The 22764-nt window shown below is 67.1% G+C and overlaps 1 protein-coding gene across 1 annotated transcript in view; it reads right to left on the bottom strand.

Moving 5' to 3' along the window:
• Window positions 1–1330: 1330 nt before the first annotated feature.
• CATSPERG (catsper channel auxiliary subunit gamma) overlaps window positions 1331–22764 on the bottom strand; it is a 41987-nt gene continuing 20553 nt past the window's right edge. The window contains 17 exon segments of the mRNA XM_075917953.1: window positions 1331–1682; window positions 2934–3060; window positions 3457–3556; window positions 7167–7259; window positions 8266–8367; window positions 8786–8884; window positions 9268–9331; window positions 10206–10362; window positions 11543–11599; window positions 11687–11767; window positions 15855–15982; window positions 16680–16800; window positions 16802–16861; window positions 17875–17937; window positions 20241–20454; window positions 20943–21067; window positions 21961–22119. Of these exon segments, the coding sequence (XP_075774068.1) occupies window positions 1612–1682; window positions 2934–3060; window positions 3457–3556; window positions 7167–7259; window positions 8266–8367; window positions 8786–8884; window positions 9268–9331; window positions 10206–10362; window positions 11543–11599; window positions 11687–11767; window positions 15855–15982; window positions 16680–16800; window positions 16802–16861; window positions 17875–17937; window positions 20241–20454; window positions 20943–21067; window positions 21961–22119 (1821 nt within the window). The 3' untranslated portion in view covers window positions 1331–1611.

Genomic DNA, 22764 nt, shown 5'->3' on the forward strand with positions numbered 1-22764 from the left:
GGAGCCTGGTGGGGGTGAGCGGAGGTGCTCAGGTCCCCCTGGAGGGCTGGGTTTACGCTCCCTGACCCCGAGGGACCCAGGGAGAAGTTCCTGCTGGCCCCCCTCCCAGCCGGTGGTGACTGACAGCAGCCTCGGGGCTGCTCTGAGTGAGGCCATCCCGGGGTGGGGGCAGTGACGGAGTGAAACAGGCCTGGGGCGGGGAGTCAAGCGGGGGGGGCGGGAGGCAGCCGGGCGGGGCCCGCGAGGCCTTATGGCGGGGGGGGCTGGCCAGCAGGGCGCCCAGGCCACAGCACGGCAGCTGGGGAGACAGGCCTGAGCAAGCCCCAGGCAGAGGCCTAGGAGGTCCTGAGGCAGCAGGCCTGCACCCCTTGCCAAGGAGAAGGGGCCAGTCCAGCCTCGCCCCGACCCCCCCGGTCACCTCCCCCCAGCCTCGCCCTGACCCCCCCCCCCGGTCACCTCCCCCCAGCCTCGCCCCGACCCCCCCCCCCGGTCACCTCCCCCCAGCCTCGCCCCGACCCCCCCGGTCACCTCCCCCAGCCTCGCCCCGACCCCCCCCGACTCCCCCAGTCACCTCCCCCCAGCCTCGCCGCAACCCCCCGGTCACCTCCCCCCAGCCTCGCCCCGACCCCCCCGGTCACCTCCCCCAGCCTCGCCCCGACCCCCCCGATCCTCCCAGTCACCTCCCCCAGCCTCGCCGCGACCCCCCCCAGTCACCTCCCCCAGCCTCGCCGCAACCCCCCCAGTCACCTCGCCCAGCCTCGCCCCGACCCCCCCTCCGATCCTCCCAGTCGCCTCCCCCAGCCTCGCCGCGACCGCCCCGGTCGCCTCCCCCAGCCTCGCCGCGACCCCCCCAGTCACCTCGCCCAGCCTTGCCCCGACCCCCCCTCCGATCCTCCCAGTCACCTCCCCCAGCCTCGCCGCGACCGCCCCGGTCGCCTCCCCCAGCCTCGCCGCGACCCCCCCAGTCACCTCCCCCCAGCCTCGCGGCGACCCCCCCGGTCACCTCCCCCAGCCTCGCCGCAACCCCCCCGACCCCCCCAGTCACCTCCCCAAGCCTCGCCCTGACCCCCCCAACCCCCCAGTCACCTCCCCAAGCCTCGCCGCGACCCCCCCAGTCACCTCCCCCAGCCTCGCCGCGACCCCCCCGACTCCTCCAGTTACCTCCCCCAGCCTCGCCGCGACCCCCCCCGACTTCCCCAGTTACCTCCCCCAGCCTCGCCCTGACCCCCCCCGACTCCCCCAGTCACCTCCCCCAGCCTCGCCCTGACCCCCCCCGACTCCCCCAGTCACCTCCCCCAGCCTCGCGGCGAGAGCCTCGGAAACAGGCGGAACCGGGAGGAGAGGGGACAGTTTTCATTGGCTCAGTGAAGGGAGCAGCAGGGGATTCCTGGGCCCAGAGGTTTGGGTCCCGGCGAGAGGCCCGGGCCGTCGGGGGAGAGCTGCCGGAGCCCTGGGACAGGCCAGCTGCCGGGGGATTCCGGCCTGAACCCGCCTGGCGGTTCGCCCCCGGGCCGGGGACAGGCTGCTGCGGGCAGGAGGGCGCAGGGCGGGGCCTGTTGGGATCCGGGGGCTCGCAGCGGGACGGGTCCCTCCGTGCAGCGCGGGGCAGGCTCACAGGGAGGAGGCGCTGCGCATGGTGCTGTGGTTGTGGCTGGAGAAGGAGGCGAAGGTGGCCGTGGACTCTGGAAGAACAGAGCGAGGCGGCGTTGGCAGGGCTGGCGGGAGCGGGGGCAAGGCCGCGCCGCCTGGTCCATGGCAGAGAAAGGCAGCAGGGACGTCGTGGCCAGTGCGCCTGGCGCTACCCCCAAGGGTAACCCCCCCGTCACACAGACACCTGCTTGGGTGTGGGGGGGGAACAGAACCGGGCGGGGAGCCGGGAGGGAAGGGACACAGAACTGGGCTGAGAGCTGGGGGGGAGCCGGGGGGGGGACAGATCCAGACTGAGAGCCGGGGGGGGGGACAGATCCAGGCTGAGAGCCGGGGGGGGGGGGGGAGACAGAACTGGGCTGGGAGCTGGGAGGGAAGGGACACAGAACTGGGCTGAGAGCTGGGGGGGAACCGGGGGGGGGAGACAGATCCAGGCTGAGAGCTGGGGGGGGAGCAGGGGGGGGACAGATCCAGACTGAGAGCCGGGGGGGGGGGGAGACAGAACCGGGCGGGGAGCCGGGAGGGAAGGGACACAGAACTGGGCTGAGAGCTGGGGGGGAACCGGGGGGGGGGAGACAGATCCAGGCTGAGAGCCGGGGGGGGGGGAGACAGAACCGGGCGGGGAGCCGGGAGGGAAGGGACACAGAACTGGGCTGAGAGCTGGGGGGGAACCGGGGGGGGGGGGGGAGACAGATCCAGGCTGAGAGCCGGGGGGGGGGGAGACAGAACCGGGCGGGGAGCTGGGAGGGAAGGGACACAGAACTGGGCTGAGAGCTGGGGGGGAGCAGGGGGGGGACAGATCCAGGCTGAGAGCCGGGGGGGGAAGACAGAACCGGGCGGGGAGCCGGGAGGGAAGGGACACAGAACTGGGCTGAGAGCTGGGGGGGAGCAGGGGGGGGACAGATCCAGGCTGAGAGCCGGGGGGGGGAAGACAGAACCGGGCGGGGAGCCGGGAGGGAAGGGACACAGAACTGGGCTGAGAGCTGGGGGGAAGCCGGGGGGGGGGAGACAGATCCAGGCTGAGAGCCGGGGGGGGGGGGGAGACAGATCCAGGCTGAGAGCCGGGGGGGGGGGGGAGACAGATCCAGGCTGAGAGCCGGGGGGGGGGAGACAGATCCAGGCTGAGAGCCGGGGGGGGGGACAGAACCGGGCGGGGAGCCGGGGGGGGGTGGTCACAGGCTGGGCGGGTTAACACCCAGGCCAGCCGGCCCGCTTGGGGGCTGCTCTGGACCCCGCAGTGTCCCTGTTGCTGGATAGTGGTGGGCGGGGGCGGGGGCCCAGCTCACCTGTGCGCACGGCGAGTGTCTCCTCCACCCATTGCAGCAGGCGGGTGAAGCAGGCCCAGACGGGGGGGCCCAGCACTTGGCAGAGGATGTAGACGGAGACGATGGCGGAGAGCACGGCCAAGGAGATCTGCGGGGGGGGCACCGTTATCCCTGCCCGCGGCCGGGAGACACGGGGCCCCGTTCAGACACCGGCGGCCCCGTCTGCCCGGCTGGCGCGAGGCGCCTGGGATGGCTGGAGCCAGGACTCCGGGGGTCTGTCCCAGCTCGGGGAGGGAAGTAGTGTCCAGTGGTCAGAGGGGTCTGGGCTCCTCTCCCAGCTCTGGGAGGGGCGTGGGGGCTGGTGGGGAGAGAGGGGCTGGGAGCCGGGGCTCCTGGCTACAAGGCTTCCCTCACCTTGGCTTCGGCCGGCAGCCCGGGCAGCGCTTAGAGGTGCCCAGCACGTGCGGCTGTGCCAGCCCCTGGCCGTGGCAAGGCCCCCCCGAGCCGTGGCCCCCCCGGGAGAGCAGCCCCCCATCCCCCGCACCTTCATGAAGACGATGGCCCGGGAGGGGCTGAGCCGCAGGCCGTGGACGTGGATGACAAACTCCAGGTCGTAGTCGCAGTAGGTGTTCTCGTCCACGGCCCTGCAGGGAGGGGCGGGGCGGGGCGGTCAGGGCGCCAGGGTTCAAGCCCAGCAGCCCTCGCGGGCGAGCCCATCCGCCCGGACACGCAGCCTCTGCCCCCTCCCGTTACATGGCCCAGAGAGTGGGTCTTGGCAGGGGTGGGGCCAGCACCCAGCTCTGAATACAGCTCGCGGGGGGTCAGAGGATTATAGAATCACAGTCTAGTCTCCGGCCCCCATGGCAGGACCCAGCACTGTCTAGCCCATCCCTGACAGACATTTATCCAGCCTGCTCTGCAATATCTCCAGAGACGGGGATTCCACAACCTCCCTGGGCAATTTACTCCAGTGTCCTAATGTCCAGCCTAACCCCCCCTTGCTGCAGTGTAAGCCCATTGCTTCTTGTCCTGTCCTCAGAGGCCAGGAAGGACACGTTTTCTCCCTCCTCCTTGTGACACCCTTTTAGGTACCTGAAAACTGCTCTCATGTCCCCCCTCTGTCTTCTCCTTTCCAAACTAAACAAGCCCAGTTCCTTCAGCCTCCCCTCCTAGCTCATGTTCTCTCGACCTTTCATCATTCTCGTTGCTCTTCTCTGGACCCTCTCCAATTTCTCCATCTTTCTTGAAATGTGGCGCCCAGAACTGGACACAGTACTCCAACTGAGGCCTAACCAGCGCAGAGTGGAGCGGAAGAATGACTTCTCGTGTCTTGCTCACAACACTCCTGTTAATGCAGCCCAGAATCACGTTTGCTTTTTTTGCAACAGCATCACACTGCTGACTCATATTCAGCTTGTGGTCACTATAACCCCTAGGTCCCTTTCTGCCGTACTCCTTCCTAGACAGTCGCTTCCCATTCTGTGTGTGTGAAACTGATTGTTCCTTCCAAGTGGAGCACTTTGCATTTGTCCTTATTAAACTTCATCCTGTTTACCTCAGACCATTTCTCCAATTTGTCCAGATCATTTTGAATTATGACTCTATCCTCCAGAGCAGTTGCAACCCCTCCCAGCTTTGGATCATCTGCAAACTTAAGCATACTCTCTATGCTGATATCTAAATCGTTGATGAAGATATTGAACAGAACCAGTCCCAAAACAGACCCCTGCGGAACCCCACTTGTTACTCCTTTCCAGCAGGATTGTGAACTGTTAATAACTACTCGCTGGGAATGGTTATCCAGCCAGTTATGCACCCACCTTATAGTAGCCCCGTCCAAATTGTATTTGCCTAGTTTATTGATACGGATATCATGCGAGACCGTATCAAACGCCTTCCTAAAGTCTAAGTATACCATGTCCACCACCTCTGCCCTATCTACAAGACTGGTTATCCTATCAAAGAAAGCTATCAGATTGGTCTGACATGATTTGTTCTTTACAAATCCATGCTGGCTGTTCCCTGGCACCTTATTATCTTCCAACTGCTTGCAGATAATTTCCTTAATTACCTGCTCCATTATCTTTCCTGGCACAGAAGTTAAACTGACTGGTCTGTAGTTTCTCGGGTTGTTCTTATTCCCCTTTTTATAGATGGGCACTAGATTTGCCCTTTTCTAGTCTCCTGGAATCTCTCCGGTCTTCCGTGATTTTCCAAAGATAATAGCTAGAGGCTCAGATAGCTCCTCTATCAGCTCCTTGAGTACTCTAGGATGCATTTCATCAGGCCCTGGTGACTTGCAGGCATCTAACTTTCCTAAGTGATTTTTAACTTGTTCTTTTTTTATTTTATCTTCTAACCCTACCCCCTTCCCACTAGCATTCACTATGTGAGGCGTTCCTACAGACTTCTCGGTGAAGACCGAAACAAAGAAGTCATTGAGCATCTCTGCCATTTCCAAGTTTCCTGTTACTGTTTCCCCCTCCTCACTGACCAGCAGGCCTACCCTGTCCTTGGTCTTCCTCTTGCTTCTAATATATTTATAGAATGTCGTCTTGATTCTCTTTATGCCTGTAGCTAGTTTGAGCTCGTTTTGTGCCTTTGCCTTTCTAATCTTGCCCCTGCATTCCTGTGCTGTTTGCCTATATTCATCCCTTGTAATGTGTCCTACTTTCCATTTTTTATAGGACTCCTTTTTATTTTTAGATCATGCAAGAGCTCCTGCTTGATCCAAGGTCTTTTGCCATATTTTCTATCTTTCCAACGCAGCGGAGTAGCTTTCTTTTGGGCCCTTAACAATGTCCCTTTGAAAAACTGCCAACTCTCCTCAGTTGTTTTTCCCCTCAGTCTTGATTCCCATGGGACCTTACCTATCAGCTCTCTGAGCTTACCAAAATCCGCCTTCCCGAAATCCATTGTCTCTAATTTGCCGTTCTCCCTTCCACCCTTCCTTAGAATTGTGAACTCTGTGATTTCACGATCACTCTCACCCAAGCTGCCTTCCACTGTCAAATTCTCAACCAGTTCCTCCTTATTTGTTAGTATCAAATCTAGAACAGCTTCCCCCCGGTAGCTTTTTCGACCTTCTGAAATAAAAAGTTGTCTCCAATGCAGCCCAAGAACCTATTGGAAAGTCTGTGCCCTGCTGTGTTAGTTTCCCAACAGATGTCTGGATAGTTGACGTCCCCCATCACCACCAAATCTTGGGCTTTGGATGATTTTGTGAGTTGTTTAAAAAAAGCCTCGTCCACTTCTTCCACCTGGGTAGGTGGCCTGTAGTAGACCCCTAGCATGACATCACCTTTTTTTTTACCCCTTTTAATCTACCCCAGAGACTCTCAACACGTCCGTCTCCTACGTCCATCACCGCCTCCGTCCAAGTGTGTTCATTTTTAATATCTAAGGCAACACCTCCTCCTTTTCCCCGCCTGTCCTTCCGGAGCAAGCTGGACCCTTCCATGCCGATATTCCAATCGTGTGTAGCATCCCACCAAGTCTCTGTGATGCCAACGATGTCACAGTTTAATTTCTTAGCACTTCCAGTTCTTCCGGCTTATTCCCCATACTTCTCGCATTGTACATAGGGCATCTAAGGTACTGATTTGATCTTGCCTCCCAGTTCTGCCTTGTCCCTCCTTTCTCTCTGCTATTATAGCCCACGCTCCCTCCCATCTCCCAGGTCTCCATGTTCAGGAGTAGACACAGCTTGGGGGGGGGGATCAGAGGCCCAGACACAGCTCGGGGGCGGGGGGGGGGGGGGAAATCAGAGGCAGAGAGCGGTCCACACTAGACTGGAGGGCTGATTCTTGATTACTCCATTCCTGAGCTTGGAGGGGGTGAGGGCGGTTTTAAGCCCCCTTGTGCCCGCTGAACCCACCCTGCAGAGTAGCCTGGAGCAGCCTCGGGGTTGCTCCAACTTACCCTCCACATCCCCGGAGCCGGGGGAGCAGGGAACAGCCCTAGCTGAGGGTGGCCTGGCCATGCCCAGCCCGACACACTCGCCGGGGGCAAAGGCAGCTGTGGAGACCCCCCCAGGGGCCGCTACCCCCCTCCTTGAGGCCCTGTGCCGCTGGCAGAGCAGCCCATCCTGTCCCCTAGACACTGGGAGCTGGTCCATGGAGCCAGGGATGGGCAGTCTGGCCTAGTGGTTGCAGTTCTGGTCTAGGACTCTGGAGTGGCTGTGGGATGAACAGAGGTGCCGGGGCTATTACCGATTTGCCAGCTGCTGACTCTGCGACCGTGCCCGGGGCTCACCTGTTCGACACCTTCACCAGAAAGAAGAAATCCGGCGCCCTCATGTCCAAGGGGGTCACGTCGTGGCAGGGGGAGTTCTGCTCACAGACCCACCTGGGCAGGGAGAGACAGCGACCTGCAGGGACCCGGCGCCAAGCGTTTCCACTCACGGCAGCTGGCGCGGTCTCTTCTCTCGGCCGCCGCGCACACGGCCACACGGGGACCCCGCAGCTGGTGAGACTCGTCCGTCCGCACCCACCCCCCGCCACGCTCATCAGCCGCCTGGGTCTGGTGGCAAGGGACGCCCGCAGAGTCCCGTCCCCACCTGCACCCTGCTCTGAAGTTCCCGGGAATGGGAGCCCCGCCTGGCTGCCCTCTGTGACGTAGGGGGGTACTTGCTGGGCTGTGGTGACCCCTGCTGTCTGGAGCAAGACCCAGCAGGGAAAACCTCACTATGCAAAGGTGACTCAAAAACCTGTCTGACCTGCGGCCCCCCCATGGGGAGAAACAAAGGGAGGTGGATGCTGCCCTGGCTGTGGGCAGGGCTGGGAGAGGTAGAGTTAGTCCTGGCTGGAAAGCAGGGGAGAAGGAGCTGGGGAGGGGGCTGGGACTCCCCTATCTCAAGGGGGCACTGAGGCCTCTTAGCCCCAGTTCCTGTAACCAGATTCCATCTGTGCTGCGCTGTGCTGGAGGAACAATAAACAACCTCCATTCTACCGGCTGGTGCAGCCTGTTTGTGCCATTTCGGGGTGCAGGAGACGGGGAAATCCCGACGCGTCGTCACACCCTCACAGCTGCCGGCTGAGCGCTCTGCTTCAGTGCCCCGCGGCCACAGAGCCGGGCGCTCGCCTGGGCTGGCAGGCAGGGAAAGCAGGCGTTCCGGTGGGGTGGGCCCGGCCCTAGCCCCCCTTGCGTTAAGGTGGGCCCTAGCCCCCCTTGCAGTAACTCTGCCTGGAGGGGTTCAGGCCCCCCTCCCGCCGCACAGAGGCGGGCGCGTGTGGTGGGCCGAAGCGCCGCCCGCCAGCACCGTGCACCCCACACACAGGGCATACGCGGGCGTGAGGCAGGCTCCCCTGGCGGGCCATGGCGCGAGGGGTGGCCCCCAACGAGACGGCCTTACTTGATCCCACTCTTCCTGCTGGAGAAGATAGTGAAGCCCTTGGGGTCGGTGGGGGGGCGTCTGGTGCGATCGGCCCTCCTCCAGATCAGACTCAGCAGCGTGCTGGGGGGGAAGCTCCGCTCAGCCCATTGCCATGGGTCGGACAGCCCGGGGGCCGCCTCCTCCGGCCAGGAGTGCGATGGATGGAAGGGCGCGCTCCAGCGAGGGGGTGCTGGTGGCGCCCGTATGTGGAGCTGCCTTGCCCCGCGAGCTGCATCCTCAGAAGGCTGCCTCTTCTGCCGTGCAGCCCCCACCCCACGGTGGCAGCCCCAGCTCCCGGAGAGGCAGGAGAAGCCAGGCGGGGCAGCCGGGCTGACCATGGGGGGGGAAGCGGCCCTCCCTTCCGCGGGCCAGCCACCTGCCGCCTGCTGCTTTCGCTGGGCGAGCGGGGCCAGGTCGGGGCAGAGGTAAATAACCCTTCCCCCGCCCACCGCCTGTCCCAGCCCCGGTCGGGGGCCGCCAGCCGGCGCCTGGGTCCTACCTGCTGTTTTCCGTGTTATAGTTGAGGATTTCGCCCGGGCTGTACAACTGGATCTGGCTCTCGGAGTACGGCCCCCCACCAATGACCTTCAGCGTGTAGCTACCCTCGGAGCCAAGAACAGGCTGCCGTGAGAACCGGCGCTTGGAAACCCCCTCGCAGCCCAAACAGCCCAGCCCTCCCCGCTTGTGGCTACAACCCCGCGGCCGGGGCGGGCAGCTGGTGAACCCGGGCAGCGCCCCCACATCCCTGCAGCTGGGGCTGGTGTCTGTCACCCCTGGTGGCTCAACAACCTCGGCCTGCTGCTGGCGGGCTGTTCCCAGAGCTGAAGGTGCTGGGTTCGATCCCCTCCCCCTTGGTGCACCTGCCCTAGCGCTGGTGAGGGCCACGCTTCCCCAGGGCACTGGGCCAGCCCAAGAAGTGGCCCTGGTCACCCAGGGCGGGGTGATGCTGGGGCCAAGGCGGCAGCTTTGCCTGAGTCGCACCGTCCTGTGAAGGGCCCCGAGTCGCCCGTCACCATGTCCTGGATCAAGAAGAAGGGGTAAAACACTGCGGGAGAGAGAAGCACAAAGTTGAGCGGGCAGGGCGCCCTGCAGAGCACAGCCCGGGGGTGGGGGGGTACGTGTGGAGAGAATCCTAGGACACCAGAATGGGAAGGGGCCTCACAGGTCGGCCAGGCCCGGCCCCAGGACCAAGGCTCTGACACCTCTCCGGGGGGGAGACGGCCCCAGCCATGGGCCCATTTCCCCCGACGGGCGGGGGCGAGGCGCTCTCATTCCTACCCCCAATGTCAATAAAGTCGCGCCCCCTTGCGGACGGGGGGTGCAGGCGACATCCTACCGTGGGGGAGCCTCCCTCGCTGCCAGCGGGGTGGGGGAATCTCAGCTGGCCCCTGGCCAGGTGGGGGGTTCCCGTATGGAGGAGAGGCCATGGGCCTAAGAGGGTAGAGCGCAGCAGGCTGCATGCAAGTCCCTCCCTGCCAGTTGGGTGGGAGCAGCCACAGGAAGGCCAAGGTCTGGGCAGCTCAGACCCAGGCTGGGCCCACGGGCGAAGGCGGACGGGCCGGGCGGGGGGGGCCGGGTCCCAGGGGCGAAGGCGGACGGGCCGGGCGGGGGGGGGCCGGGTCCCAGGGGCGAAGGCGGACGGGCCGGGCGGGGGGGGGCCGGGTCCCAGGGGCGAAGGCGGACGGGCCGGGCGGGGGGGGGGCCGGGTCCCAGGGGCGAAGGCGGACGGGCCGGGCGGGGGGGGCCGGGTCCCAGGGGCGAAGGCGGATGGGCCGGGCGGGGGGGGGCCGGGTCCCACGGCCGAGGGGCGAAGGCGGATGGGACGGGCCGGGCGGGGGGCCGGGTCCCACGGCCGAGGGGCGAAGGCGGGGGGGCCGGGCCGGGCGGGGGGGCCGGGGCCGCTCCTGGGGGCTCCTCACCGTCGTCGAAGAAGAAGCAGGGCATGTCGGGGTTCTTGTGCAAGCAGTCGAAGTAGTGCTTGTTCTCCTTGGCCGTGTGCCGCAGGGTCCTGGTGATGTCAAAGGCCAGCCTCTTCCCCGGGGGGCAGCCAATGAACAGGGGCACCATGGCGTAGCCCTGCAGGGGGAGGGGCCCTGTGGGTAAGGGCCCCAGGGATCCCATGACGCAGCCCCTCGCCTTCGCGCACCAGCCCAGCACGGATCCAGGCCCACCCCCACTGCCAGCCCCAGGGCAGCACGGAGTGGGGGGGGGCAGGAACCCTCAGGAAGGTTTGTGTCCTGCTCTTCACAGGGAGCGTTTCGCCACAGGCAAGAGCAACCCTAGCGCTGCAGGAACCATGCTGTGGGGCAGGACAGACAGACAGCTAGCGACCGCGCACGGCAGGACAGACAGACAGACAGCTAGCGACCGCGCACGGCAGGACAGACAGACAGACAGCTAGCGACTGCGCACAGCAGGACAGACAGACAGACAGCTAGCGACCGCGCACGGCAGGACAGACAGACAGACAGCTAGCGACCGCGCACGGGGAGGACAGACAGACAGACAGCTAGCGACCGCGCACGGCAGGACAGACAGACAGCTAGCCATGAGTATGGGGATGGATCAATGGCTAGATGGGATTGTGACGCGGGGGGGCTGTCTGCTCTATAGCCCAGTGGGGTGTGGGGGGGCCTTGCTGGTTGCTGGGCTGGGCTGTGGGTGACTCCACTGGCGGCTGTCTGTAGCACGGCTCAGCAGGACAGCGGATGAGTCGCTAGGCCAGGGGCTCCCGACCTGTCCGACCGGTGCCTCCCAGGGAAGGAGACAAAGGGAGGGGGGCGGAGACCAACCACTGGCTGGGGGGGCAGGGCTGGAAGAGAGTCACTTTCTGTCTGGGATCATGGAGAAGGCAGCCTGGGGACGGGGCTGGGATTTAGGGGCCCAGGCTCCCCCATCTCCAGGGGCCTGAGGCATCCTAGGCCGGCCCTGGAACCAGATCCCATCTGTGCTGGGCTGCATCCTTGGAGAAGCGATAAACCCCCCTGTTCTACCAGCTGGGGGAGTCTGTTCGTGCCACTACGGGGGTGCAGGAGTCACACAGGATGCATGGAGTGGGTGGGTGGGGGTGGAGAGGGAGACAGGGCCGGTGTGGGGGGCGGGGGGGAGACAGGGGGCCTGGTGGGGGCAGAGACAGGAGGGCAGGTGGGGACGGAGATGGGGGGCGGGCGGAGACTGAGACGGTGGGCGGGGGGGCATACAGACGATGTGATATCATTGGCCCACTGCTATCCCCCCCGCGGCGCACATCCCGTACCTGCAGCTGGGGGCCGGACGCCGTGTAGTGGTAGCACTGTGTCGGCGCGTTGATCACCTGCAGTGCGGGGAGGAGGGGTGAGTCCCGGCCGGGCCACGGGGCTGCCCCTTCCCGTCCCTGCACCACGGGCGGCCAGGTGCCTACCTTCAAGATCATGGAGCTCCTCAAGAGGTTCTTGCCACTCAGCCCTTGTTCCGGGTACTTGCCAGTGTCCCTGATGGTCACCTGCGGGTGATTGGCAGCTACTGGGGGAGGGCGGCCCGGCAGGGCCAGGCTCCATCCACACTGGGGGCCGGGCTCTCTTGAAGCACTGAGGGATCCAGAAACACGCAGGCCGGCTCTGCAGGCCACCCCGGTGCCGGGCCCGCACTAGGGTCTGCACCCCCAGCTCCCAGCCCCCAGGGGCAGGGCACAGATCGGAGCCATGGCGGGGCGAGGTCAGGGACCCGGCGCAGGGACCCCTGACTCCTTCTTCTTAGGGGTCCTGGAGGGTTTGTTTCTCAGGAGGCAGTCCCTGCTCCCCAGGCCGGTAGAGGGCAGACCAGGGTGCACTGAGAGGTGCTGTTCCCTGCTCCCCAGGCCGGTAGAGGGCAGACCAGGGTGCACTGAGAGGTGCTGTTCCCTGCTCCCCAGGCCAGTAGGGGGCAGACCAGGGTGCACTGAGAGGTGCTGTTCCCTGCTCCCCAGGCCAGTAGGGGGCAGACCAGGGTGCACTGAGAGGTGCTGTTCCCTGCTCCCCAGGCCGGTAGAGGGCAGACCAGGGTGCACTGAGAGGTGCTGTTCCCTGCTCCCCAGACCAGTAGGGGGCAGACCAGGGCACACTGAGAGGTGCTGTTCCCTGCTCCCCAGGCCGGTAGGGGGCAGACCAGGGTGCACTGAGAGGTGCTGTTCCCTGCTCCCCAGGCCAGTAGGGGGGCAGACCAGGGCACACTGAGAGGTGCTGTTCCCTGCTCCCCAGGCCGGTAGGGGGGCAGACCAGGGTGCACTGAGAGGTGCTGTTCCCTGCTCCCCAGGCCAGTAGGGGGCAGACCAGGGTGCACTGAGAGGTGCTGTTCCCTGCTCCCCAGGCCGGTAGAGGGCAGACCAGGGTGCACTGAGAGGTGCTGTTCCCTGCCCCCAGGCCAGTAGGGAGCAGACCAGGGTGCACTGAGAGGTGCTGTTCCCTGCTCCCCAGGCCAGTAGGGGGCAGACCAGGGTGCACTGAGAGGTGCTGTTCCCTGCTCCCCAGGCCAGTAGGGGGCAGACCAGGGTGCACTGAGAGGTGCTGTTCCCTGCTCCCCAGGCCAGTAGGGGGCAGACCAGGGTGCACTGAGAGGTGCTGTTCCCTGCTCCCCAGGCCAGTAGGGGGCAGACCAGGGTGCACTGAGAGGTGCTGTTCCCTGCTCCCCAGGCCGGTAGAGGGCAGACCAGGGTGCACTGAGAGGTGCTGTTCCCTGCTCCCCAGGCCAGTAGGGGGCAGACCAGGGTGCACTGAGAGGTGCTGTTCCCTGCTCCCCAGGCCAGTAGGGGGCAGACCAGGGCGCACTGAGAGGTGCTGTTCCCTGCTCCCCAGGCCGGTAGAGGGCAGACCAGGGCGCACTGAGAGGTGCTGTTCCCTGCTCCCCAGGCCGGTAGAGGGCAGACCAGGGTGCACTGAGAGGTGCTGTTCCCTGCTCCCCAGGCCAGTAGGGGGCAGAACAGGGCGCACTGAGAGGTGCTGTTCCCTGCTCCCCAGGCCAGTAGAGGGCAGAGCAGGGTGCACTGAGAGGTGCTGTTCCCTGCTCCCCAGGCCAGTAGGGGGCAGACCAGGGCGCACTGAGAGGTGCTGTTTCCGCCCCCAAAGCACGGCCCCGCTCGGCGCCACACCCGCGGCCACGCACCGCCCCCAAAGCGAGGCCCCGCTCGGCGCCACAGGCACGGCCACGCACCGCCCCCAAAGCGCGGCCCCGCTCGGCGCCACAGGCACGGCCACGCACCGCCCCCAAAGCGAGGCCCCGCTCGGCGCCACAGGCACGGCCACGCACCGCCCCCAAAGCGCGGCCCCAGCTCGGCGCCACAGGCACGGCCACGCACCGCCCCCAAAGCGCGGCCCCCGCTCGGCGCCACACCCGCGGCCACGCACCGCCCCCAAAGCGAGGCCCCGCTCGGCGCCACAGGCACGGCCACGCACCGCCCCCAAAGCGAGGCCCCGCTCGGCGCCACAGGCACGGCCACGCACCGCCCCCAAAGCACGGCCCCGCTCGGCGCCACAGGCACGGCCACGCACCGCCCCCAAAGCACGGCCCCGCTCGGCGCCACACCCGCGGCCACGCACCGCCCCCAAAGCGCGGCCCCGCTCGGCGCCACAGGCACAGCCACGCACCGCCCCCAAAGCGAGGCCCCGCTCGGCGCCACAGGCACGGCCACGCACCGCCCCCAAAGCACGGCCCCGCTCGGCGCCACACCCGCGGCCACGCACCGCCCCCAAAGCACGGCCCCGCTCGGCGCCACAGGCATGGCCACGCACCGCCCCCAAAGCGAGGCCCCGCTCGGCGCCACAGGCACGGCCACGCACCGCCCCCAAAGCACGGCCCCGCTCGGCGCCACAGGCACGGCCACGCACCGCCCCCAAAGCGAGGCCCCGCTCGGCGCCACAGGCACGGCCACGCACCGCTCCCCAAAGCGTGGCCCCGCTCGGCGCCACACCCGCGGCCACGCACCGCCCCCAAAGCGAGGCCCCGCTCGGCGCCACAGGCACGGCCACGCACCGCCCCCAGAGCGAGGCCCCGCTCGGCGCCACAGGCACGGCCACGCACCGCCCCCAAAGCGTGGCCCCCGCTCGGCGCCACACCCGCGGCCACGCACCGCCCCCAGAGCGAGGCCCCGCTCGGCTCCACAGGCACGGCCACGCACCGCCCCCAAAGCGCGGCCCCGCTCGGCGCCACAGGCACGGCCACGCACCGCCCCCAAAGCGAGGCCCCGCTCGGCGCCACAGGCACAGCCACGCACCGCCCCCAAAGCACGGCCCCGCTCGGCGCCACAGGCACGGCCACGCACCGCCCCCAAAGCGCGGCCCCGCTCGGCGCCACAGGCACGGCCACGCACCGCCCCCAAAGCACGGCCCCGCTCGGCGCCACACCCGCGGCCATGCACCGCCCCCAAAGCGCGGCCCCGCTCGGCGCCACAGGCACAGCCACGCACCGCCCCCAAAGCGAGGCCCCGCTCGGTGCCACAGGCACGGCCACGCACCGCCCCCAAAGCGTGGCCCCGCTCGGCGCCACAGGCACGGCCACGCACCGCCCCCAAAGCGTGGCCCCGCTCGGCGCCACAGGCACGGCCACGCACCGCCCCCAAAGCGAGGCCCCACTCGGCGCCACACCCGCGGCCACGCACCGCCCCCAAAGCGAGGCCCCACTCGGCGCCACACCCGCGGCCACGCACCGCTCCCAAAGCGTGGCCCCGCTCGGCGCCACAGGCACGGCCACGCACCGCCCCCAAAGCGAGGCCCCGCTCGGCGCCACAGGCACGGCCACGCACCGCTCCCAAAGCGTGGCCCCGCTCGGCGCCACAGGCACGGCCACGCACCGCCCCCAAAGCGAGGCCCCGCTCGGCGCCACAGGCACGGCCACGCACCGCCCCCAAAGCGAGGCCCCGCTCGGCGCCACAGGCACGGCCACGCACCGCCCCCAAAGCACGGCCCCGCTCGGCGCCACAGGCACGGCCACGCACCGCCCCCAAAGCGAGGCCCCGCTCGGCGCCACAGGCACGGCCACGCACCGCCCCCAAAGCGTGGCCCCGCTCGGCGCCACACCTGCGGCCACGCACCGCCCCCAAAGCGAGGCCCCGCTCGGCGCCACAGGCACGGCCACGCACCGCCCCCAAAGCACGGCCCCGCTCGGCGCCACAGGCACAGCCACGCACCGCCCCCAAAGCACGGCCCCACTCGGCGCCACAGGCACGGCCACGGACCGCCCCCAAAGCGCGGCCCTGCTCGGCGCCACACCCGCGGCCATGCACCGCCCCCAAAGCGAGGCCCCGCTCGGCGCCACAGGCACAGCCACGCACCGCCCCCAAAGCGTGGCCCCGCTCGGCGCCACAGGCACAGCCACGCACCGCCCCCAAAGCGAGGCCCCGCTCGGCGCCACAGGCACAGCCACGGACCGCCCCCAAAGTGCGGCCCTGCTCGGCGCCACACCCGCGGCCACGCACCGCTCCCAAAGCGAGGCCCCGCTCGGCGCCACAGGCACGGCCACGCACCGCCCCCAAAGTGCGGCCCCACTCGGCGCCACAGGCACGGCCACGCACCGCCCCCAAAGTGCGGCCCCTCCCATAGCAGCGGGCCCGAGGCTCTCACCTGGTAGAGCACAGAGCCCCGGCTGACCAGGTTCCTCCGGCGGAGGTGGGACACCACGTACTCCGGGTGCCCTAGGACGATGGTGAGCCACACGAAATCGAGGGAGTTGTCTTCTGGGGTTTCCTCTACTGCAGGGAAGAGAGACCCCTCTGAGGGAGGCGCAGGGGCCTGCGGCCGACAAGGCAGCCGCTGGAAAAGCACCCGGGCAGGGAGATCATGAGCCCCATGCAGCAAGGATGGGGGCTTACGGGTGCAGAGCGCCATGGCCAGGCGGGCGGTGATGGAACGCTGTCACCAGCTGCTCATGACAGGGCTCACGCCCGCGGCTCCTGGGCACCCCTGGCCTCCACTGGGCACTGCTCACACTGGCCAGAGATGAGGTCCAGCGCAGCCCTGTGCGCGAGGAACTGCGCGGCTGTGGGCTACCCAAGGGCAGGAAGACCTCACTGCCCTCCTGCAGGTGGGAATAAACCCCCGGGACTCTGGATCCAGCCCCTCTGCTCTGATCACTCCTAGACACCACTGCCATCCAGCCGGAGAGCGGGAGAAACCCGTCTGACGGGAGGCAGGGGTCAGGAGACCTTCTGAGGTCTCTTCCAGCTCTATGCTTCTATGGGGTAACCTTGAGCAGTCCAGGCCCGCTCTGTGCCTCAGTTTCCCATCTCGTCTGTGGAGACACGATGCTCCTGCCCTCCTTTGTGAAACACAGATATCTGGTGAGAAGCGCTAGGTCTGATTACTCCTGCTCTCACGCAGGCGGCGCGCGTCCTCCAATCCCCCTGCAAATGCAGCGAGGCAGCGAAATCCGCCCATTCCCGCTCTTACAGCTTTCTGCGGACAGCTCGATGCTCAGGAACACCGAGAAGGAATAGTATGTTCTTGTCCAGGTAAATCTTTCTGGCAGCTGGTTGTTGGCCTGCAAGTCGTAGATCTTCACGTCGCTCTCCCATGTTGACGAAGACGCCCCCGGAGGAGTTGCCGTTGCTGGCCACGTAGAAGTAGTACTCCTGGGAAAGGCGAGGCGGCTTTCATCTCTACGCCCGCTGCGCTGGGCCAGCGCGGCTACCACGCTCCCAATGCAGCAGGAGCACAAGGCCATGGCTACGCCGTGCGCGGTTTCACGCCGCGCCAGGCCCGCCTGGGCCCGAGTCTCGCCAGCACCCTGTCTGCTGTGGAGCGGCAGACAGCAGCCCCGGCAGGAGCAGGGCGCCTGGAGGTCGCTGCTGGAAACGTGTGTTAACTGCGTGTGCAAAACAATCCGTTCCTCCGGCACAGCGGCCATGGCCCTCGGGATGGGCTCCAAAGCACGTCTGCCCGCCTCGGGAAGGGAGTCCTCAGCCTCCGCCGGGCATGCCCAGAGGAAAAGGACAGGGCTTACGATCCGCGCAAGGTGAGTCTGGGCTTCCACGCCCCTGGGCGCACCTCACCCCAACAGCCCCAAAGCGGGGGGCCGTGGAGGGCTCCAGCAGGGTTCCCTGGAAGCGGGGCGCTAGGGAGGCCACCCAGGAGAGATTCAGGCGCCACCCAGCTGAGTAGCAGAGCGCCCAGAGCCAGCAGCAGGTGTTCCTACGGGTAGTGCACATCCCCACACGCCTCGGTGCACAGCACAAAATGTACTCCACACAGATGGGGAAAATCAGAGGAAAGTTTGGGCTCCAGGGAATTCTCAGCAGTAAGCCCTGGGTCCCCATGGTACAGACTTACTCTAGCCCACGGCTACTACCGGCCCAAGTCTGCCCCCTCTGACTCTCGGGGCTCACTCCCACAGCCCAGTGGAGACCTCAGCCAGGTGGGAGAAGCGGCTTCTCCGGCCCCCTCTGCGGAGGCGCTCGGCAGCGGTTCGGCTGCAGCCGCTTGGGACAGGACGCAGAGGAGGGCACTTGGGAAACTGCGGAAGAGAGGAGGGACGTTCCCAACAGACACTGTCCGGGGTCCCAGTCTACAGGCCTGACCCTAGAGGAATCCACCACCGTGGGGCTGGGGGGCTCTGGGGGTCGTTCTCGACAGAAGCTGGCCTTACGGCGTACTGCTTGCGGTTCTTCCACCAGCGCCAGGTCGGGTCGTGGACCGGGTCAGCGTAAGGCTAGAAAAAACGGGGCTTGCTCAGTGGCAGCTCCCCTGGCCCACGTCCCGTGGCACCTCACCCCAGGGCCACGCCCTTCCACCAACCCCCCTCCCAGAGCTGACGGTGGGCCGGTGCGGGCCATGGCTAAGAGCGTGCCATGCCAGCCCCCCCAGCGCTCAGCTCCCCCCGGAGTGCACCCCCCCAGCCCTCAGCTCCCCCCCCCGAGCTCACCCCCCCCCCAGCCCTCAGCTCCCCCCGGAGTGCACCCCCCCAGCCCTCAGCTCCCCCCGGAGTTCACCCCCCCCAGCCCTCAGCTCCCCCCGGAGCGTACCCCCCCAGCGCTCAGCTCCCCCCGGAGTGCACCCCCCCAGCCCTCAGCTCCCCCCGGAGTGCACCCCCCCAGCCCTCAGCTCCCCCCGGAGTGCACCCCCCCAGCGCTCAGCTCCCCCCGGAGCGCACCCCCCCAGCCCTCAGCTCCCCCCGGAGCGCACCCCCCCAGCGCTCAGCTCCCCCCGGAGTGCACCCCCCCAGCCCTCAGCTCCCCCCAGAGTGCACCCCCCCAGCCCTCAGCTCCCCCCAGAGTGCACCCCCCCCAGCCCTCAGCTCCCCCCGGAGCGCACCCCCCCAGCCCTCAGCTCCCCCCGGAGCGCACCCCCCCAGCGCTCAGCTCCCCCCGGAGTGCACCCCCCCAGCCCTCAGCTCCCCCCAGAGTGCACCCCCCCAGCCCTCAGCTCCCCCCGGAGTGCACCCCCCAGCCCTCAGCTCCCCCCAGAGTGCACCCCCCCAGCCCTCAGCTCCCCCCGGAGTGCACCCCCCCCAGCCCTCAGCTCCCCCCCAGAGCTCACCCCCCCCAGCGCTCAGCTCCCCCCCAGAGCTCACCCCCCCCAGCGCTCAGCTCCCCCCGGAGTGCACCCCCCAGCCCTCAGCTCCCCCCGGAGTGCACCCCCCCAGCCCTCAGCTCCCCTCGGAGCGTACCCCCCCCACCCTCAGCTCCCCCCCAGAGCTCACCCCCCCCAGCCCTCAGCTCCCCCCGGAGTGCACCCCCCCAGCCCTCAGCTCCACCCTCAGCTCCCCCCGGAGTGCACCCCCCCCAGCCCTCAGCTCCCCCGGAGCGTACCCCCCCCACCCTCAGCTCCCCCCCAGAGCTCACCCCCCCCAGCCCTCAGCTCCCCCCCGGTGCTCACGGCCCCCCCCAGCGCTCAGCTCCCCCTGGAGTTCACCCCCCCCAGCCCTCAGCTCCCCCCGGAGTGCACTCCCCCCAACCCTCAGCTCCCCCTGGAGTTCACCTCCCCCGCCCTCAGCTCCCCCCAGAGCGTACCCCCCCCACCCTCAGCTCCACCCTCAGCTCCCCCCGGAGTGCACCCCCCCAGCGCTCAGCTCCCCCCGGAGTGCATCCCCCCCAGCCCTCAGCTCCCCCCAGAGTTCACCCCCCCCGTCCTCAGCTCCCCCCCGGTGCTCACGGCCCCCCCCAGCGCTCAGCTCCCCCTGGAGTTCACCCCCCCCAGCCCTCAGCTCCCCTGGAGTGCACTCCCCCCAACCCTCAGCTCCCCCTGGAGTTCACCTCCCCCGCCCTCAGCTCCCCCCGGAGCGTACCCCCCCCACCCTCAGCTCCCCCCCAGAGCTCACCCCCCCCAGCCCTCAGCTCCCCCCAGAGTTCACCCCCCCGTCCTCAACTCCCCCCCCGGTGCTCACCGCCCCCCCAGCGCTCAGCTCCCCCCGGAGTTCACCCCCCCAACCCTCACCTCCTCCCGAAGCGCATCCCCCAACCCTCACCTCCCCCCGTAGCTCACTCCCCCACCCTCAGCTCCCCCGGAGTTCACCCCCCCAACCCTCACCTCCCCCCGAAGCGCACCCCCCCAACCCTCACCTCCCCCCGTAGCTCACCCCCCACCCCAGCGCTCAGCTCCCCCCGGAGTTCACCCCCCCACCCTCACCTCCCCCCGAAGCGCACCCCCCCAACCCTCACCTCCCCCCGTAGCTCACCCCCCACCCCAGCACTCAGCTCCCCCCGGAGTTCACCCCCCCAACCCTCACCTCCCCCCGTAGCTCACCCCCCCACCCTCAGCTCCCCCCGGAGTTCACCCCCTCACCCTCACCTCCCCCCGAAGCGCACCCCCCAACCCTCACCTCCCCCCGTAGCTCACCCCCCACCCCAGCGCTCAGCTCCCCCCGGAGTTCACCCCCCCAACCCTCACCTCCCCCCGAAGTGCACCCCCCAACCCTCACCTCCCCCCGTAGCTCACCCCCCACCCCAGCGCTCAGCTCCTCCCAGAGCTCACCCCCCCCAGCCCTCAGCTCTTCGAGCGGCTGCGGGCGCTCACCCGGCTGTAGTCGGCGTGCAGCCAGAGCAGCTGGAAGATCAGGCCCTGGTACACCGCCAGGGACCTGTTGCTGTGGAAGCCGGTGGGGTCCATGACGTCGGGCGGCTCGGTGCGGTAGTGCTCCATCCGGGTGAAGCGCTGCGGGGCGGGGAGGTCCTTGAAGCGCATGGTGGAGAAGGAGCAGGACTGGAAGAACTTGATGTAGTGCACGTCACTAAGCAACAAGGGGACACAGGCACCAGGGCGGGCTGGCACCGGCCACCCGGGCATGGGGCCGGACGGGGGCGGGTGGAGCACGGGCACTGGACGGACCTTTCAGCCGCGTGTCATGCGGCCCACACTGCTCACAGCCAAGGGGAGCGGCGGGATCAGGTTACACCCAGAAGAGGCCGTGAGGCTGCACCTGCATCCCAGCCTGCCCGGATCGGACCACTCCCAGGTGCTGAGCACAAGGCAGGATGGGCCCCTAGGATCTCTGTTGCCTGGCAGACCACACACGCGGGAGATCTGGCTTCCATTCCCAGCCCTGCTGCTGCTTTGCTGGGTGACCTTGGGCCAGCCTGTCCCGGGGAACGACCGGGCGCCCTTTCGTAAGCGCGTTGAGGCCTGGGAACGAGGACGCAGCCAGAGCTGGCAGCCCCGCCTTGGCCCCAGCAGCGCTGGAAGCGTCTTTGCCCCCGGCCAGCCCATATCGCGACTCACTTGAAATAAACGGAGCGGTACTGGCTGTAGATGAGCTGCTGGTAGGTCAGGATATAATGGACAGGGAAGTTCCTCTTGATTAGCTTTCCCTCCTTCTCCTTGTCTCCATCCCTTATGTAAACCAGCTGAAACGAGAGGCGAGGGCAGGAAATCGAACTGTTTCCAGCCCTGTGCGGAATACATTTTGCGACGTGCACCGAGGCCTGTGTGGATGTGCACCACCAGGAGAAACACAGGCTGCCGGCCAGGCGTGCACTGCTCATCAGCTGGGCAGCACCCAAATGACTCCTGAGCCGCCTGAGGGCCCAGCTTCCAGGCAACCCCGGTCACCTGGCCACCATCTGCTCCTCAGTGGCCAGAAGCTACTGACAGGGGAGGCTGTTCTTAGACGCTCTCTGGCTGGCCCCAGCCGGGGCTCGTGGGGCTCCGGCAATACCCCGGCGTAAATCCGCAGCGCACTCAGGAAGGGAAACTGAGTCGTAGGCCCAGGAGGACTCAGAGGCAGGCCTGGGGCTTTGCTCAGAAGCAGCGTCTGGCTCCCAGTGGGCCGGGAGAGCGGAGGCAGCGCGACAGCTACTCCAGGACAGGCGCATGGGCCGGGATCCTAGCCTGGCTGCCCGGCTCAGAGACGGTCACAGCCCCTTGGGCAGGGGGAGGGGTGTCTTTCCTGATTCACCAGCTACCCGGAGAGCGAGGGAAGCTCAGCTCAGCCTGGCACCAGTGGAGGGGTGAACAGCGGGTCTGGCAGGTTTCAGGCTGCACAGGGCAGGGGCTGGCGGGAGGCTCTGGGATCCAAGCGGGAATCGGGCTCAGACCTGTGTGGAAATGGGCCACTTGGCCATGCCTCTTGCAGTGGGGCAGCTGGGCAGCCCTCCCGGCGCGAGCCCTGGAGGTGCCTCTCACTTCCGATCTCATCTACACGGGTGCCAGTCAGGGGTAGCCCCACGGTGCAAATGGAGTCCCTCCGCTTGGCAGCACGGTGGAGTTAACCCCGCGGGAGCCAGCCGGCCCCCCTCACCTGCTGCAGCCCGTCCTCGTTAAAGAAGAGGCTCACAAACGTCTCGTTGAAGCCGAAGTCCTTGGACCCGCTCATGAGCTGCAGGCTGAGGTACACGCTCCAGGCCTCGGAGGGGTACAGGCGACTGATGGCAGAGCTGCCTTCCACTGCAAACCAGATCTAGAGAGCCAAAGGGCACCAGCCTGAAGAGCCCAGATCTCGGCAGGCTCCCTGCGGAGGGCTTTCCAGAGGGGCTCCCCGCGGCCCCTGCTGAGACGGCAGCTGGCTCTAAGGGACCGCCACCCTGCCCGAGCTCTCTTCAGCCAAGTGCAGCCCCCGCAGGACTCCTGGGTTCGGAGCGCCAGGCGCTCTGTGCCGGGCCTTGCGCTAGCCATGCGGGCGGGGGCAGACTAGTGAGCCGCGTCCTGGCGCCCTCGCAAGGGGCTACACCACCCAGAAGAACATCAGCTTAGCCAGACCAAAGGCCCATCCAGCCCAGTGTCTGTCTGCCCACAGTGGCCAGCGCCAGGCGCCCCGGAGGGAGGTGACACAACAGGGAATCCTCACGTGATCCCTCCCTTGTCATCCATCCCAGACAGAGGCTGGGCACACCATTCCTACCCCACCTGGCTAATAGCCGTTGATGGACCTAGCCTCCATGAATCTAGCTAGCTCTTGTTTGGCCCCTGTTAAGTCCCAGTCTTCACAACATCCTCTGGCAAGGAGTTCCACAGGTTAACTGCACTGAGTGAAGAAAAACTTCCTTTGGTTTGCTTGAAACCTGCCGTCTGTTCATTTCCTTGGGTGACCCCTCGTTCTTATAGT

The sequence above is a fragment of the Pelodiscus sinensis genome, unplaced genomic scaffold (genome assembly GCF_049634645.1).
Source record: "Pelodiscus sinensis isolate JC-2024 unplaced genomic scaffold, ASM4963464v1 ctg82, whole genome shotgun sequence".
NCBI classification, from domain to species: domain Eukaryota; kingdom Metazoa; phylum Chordata; order Testudines; family Trionychidae; genus Pelodiscus; species Pelodiscus sinensis.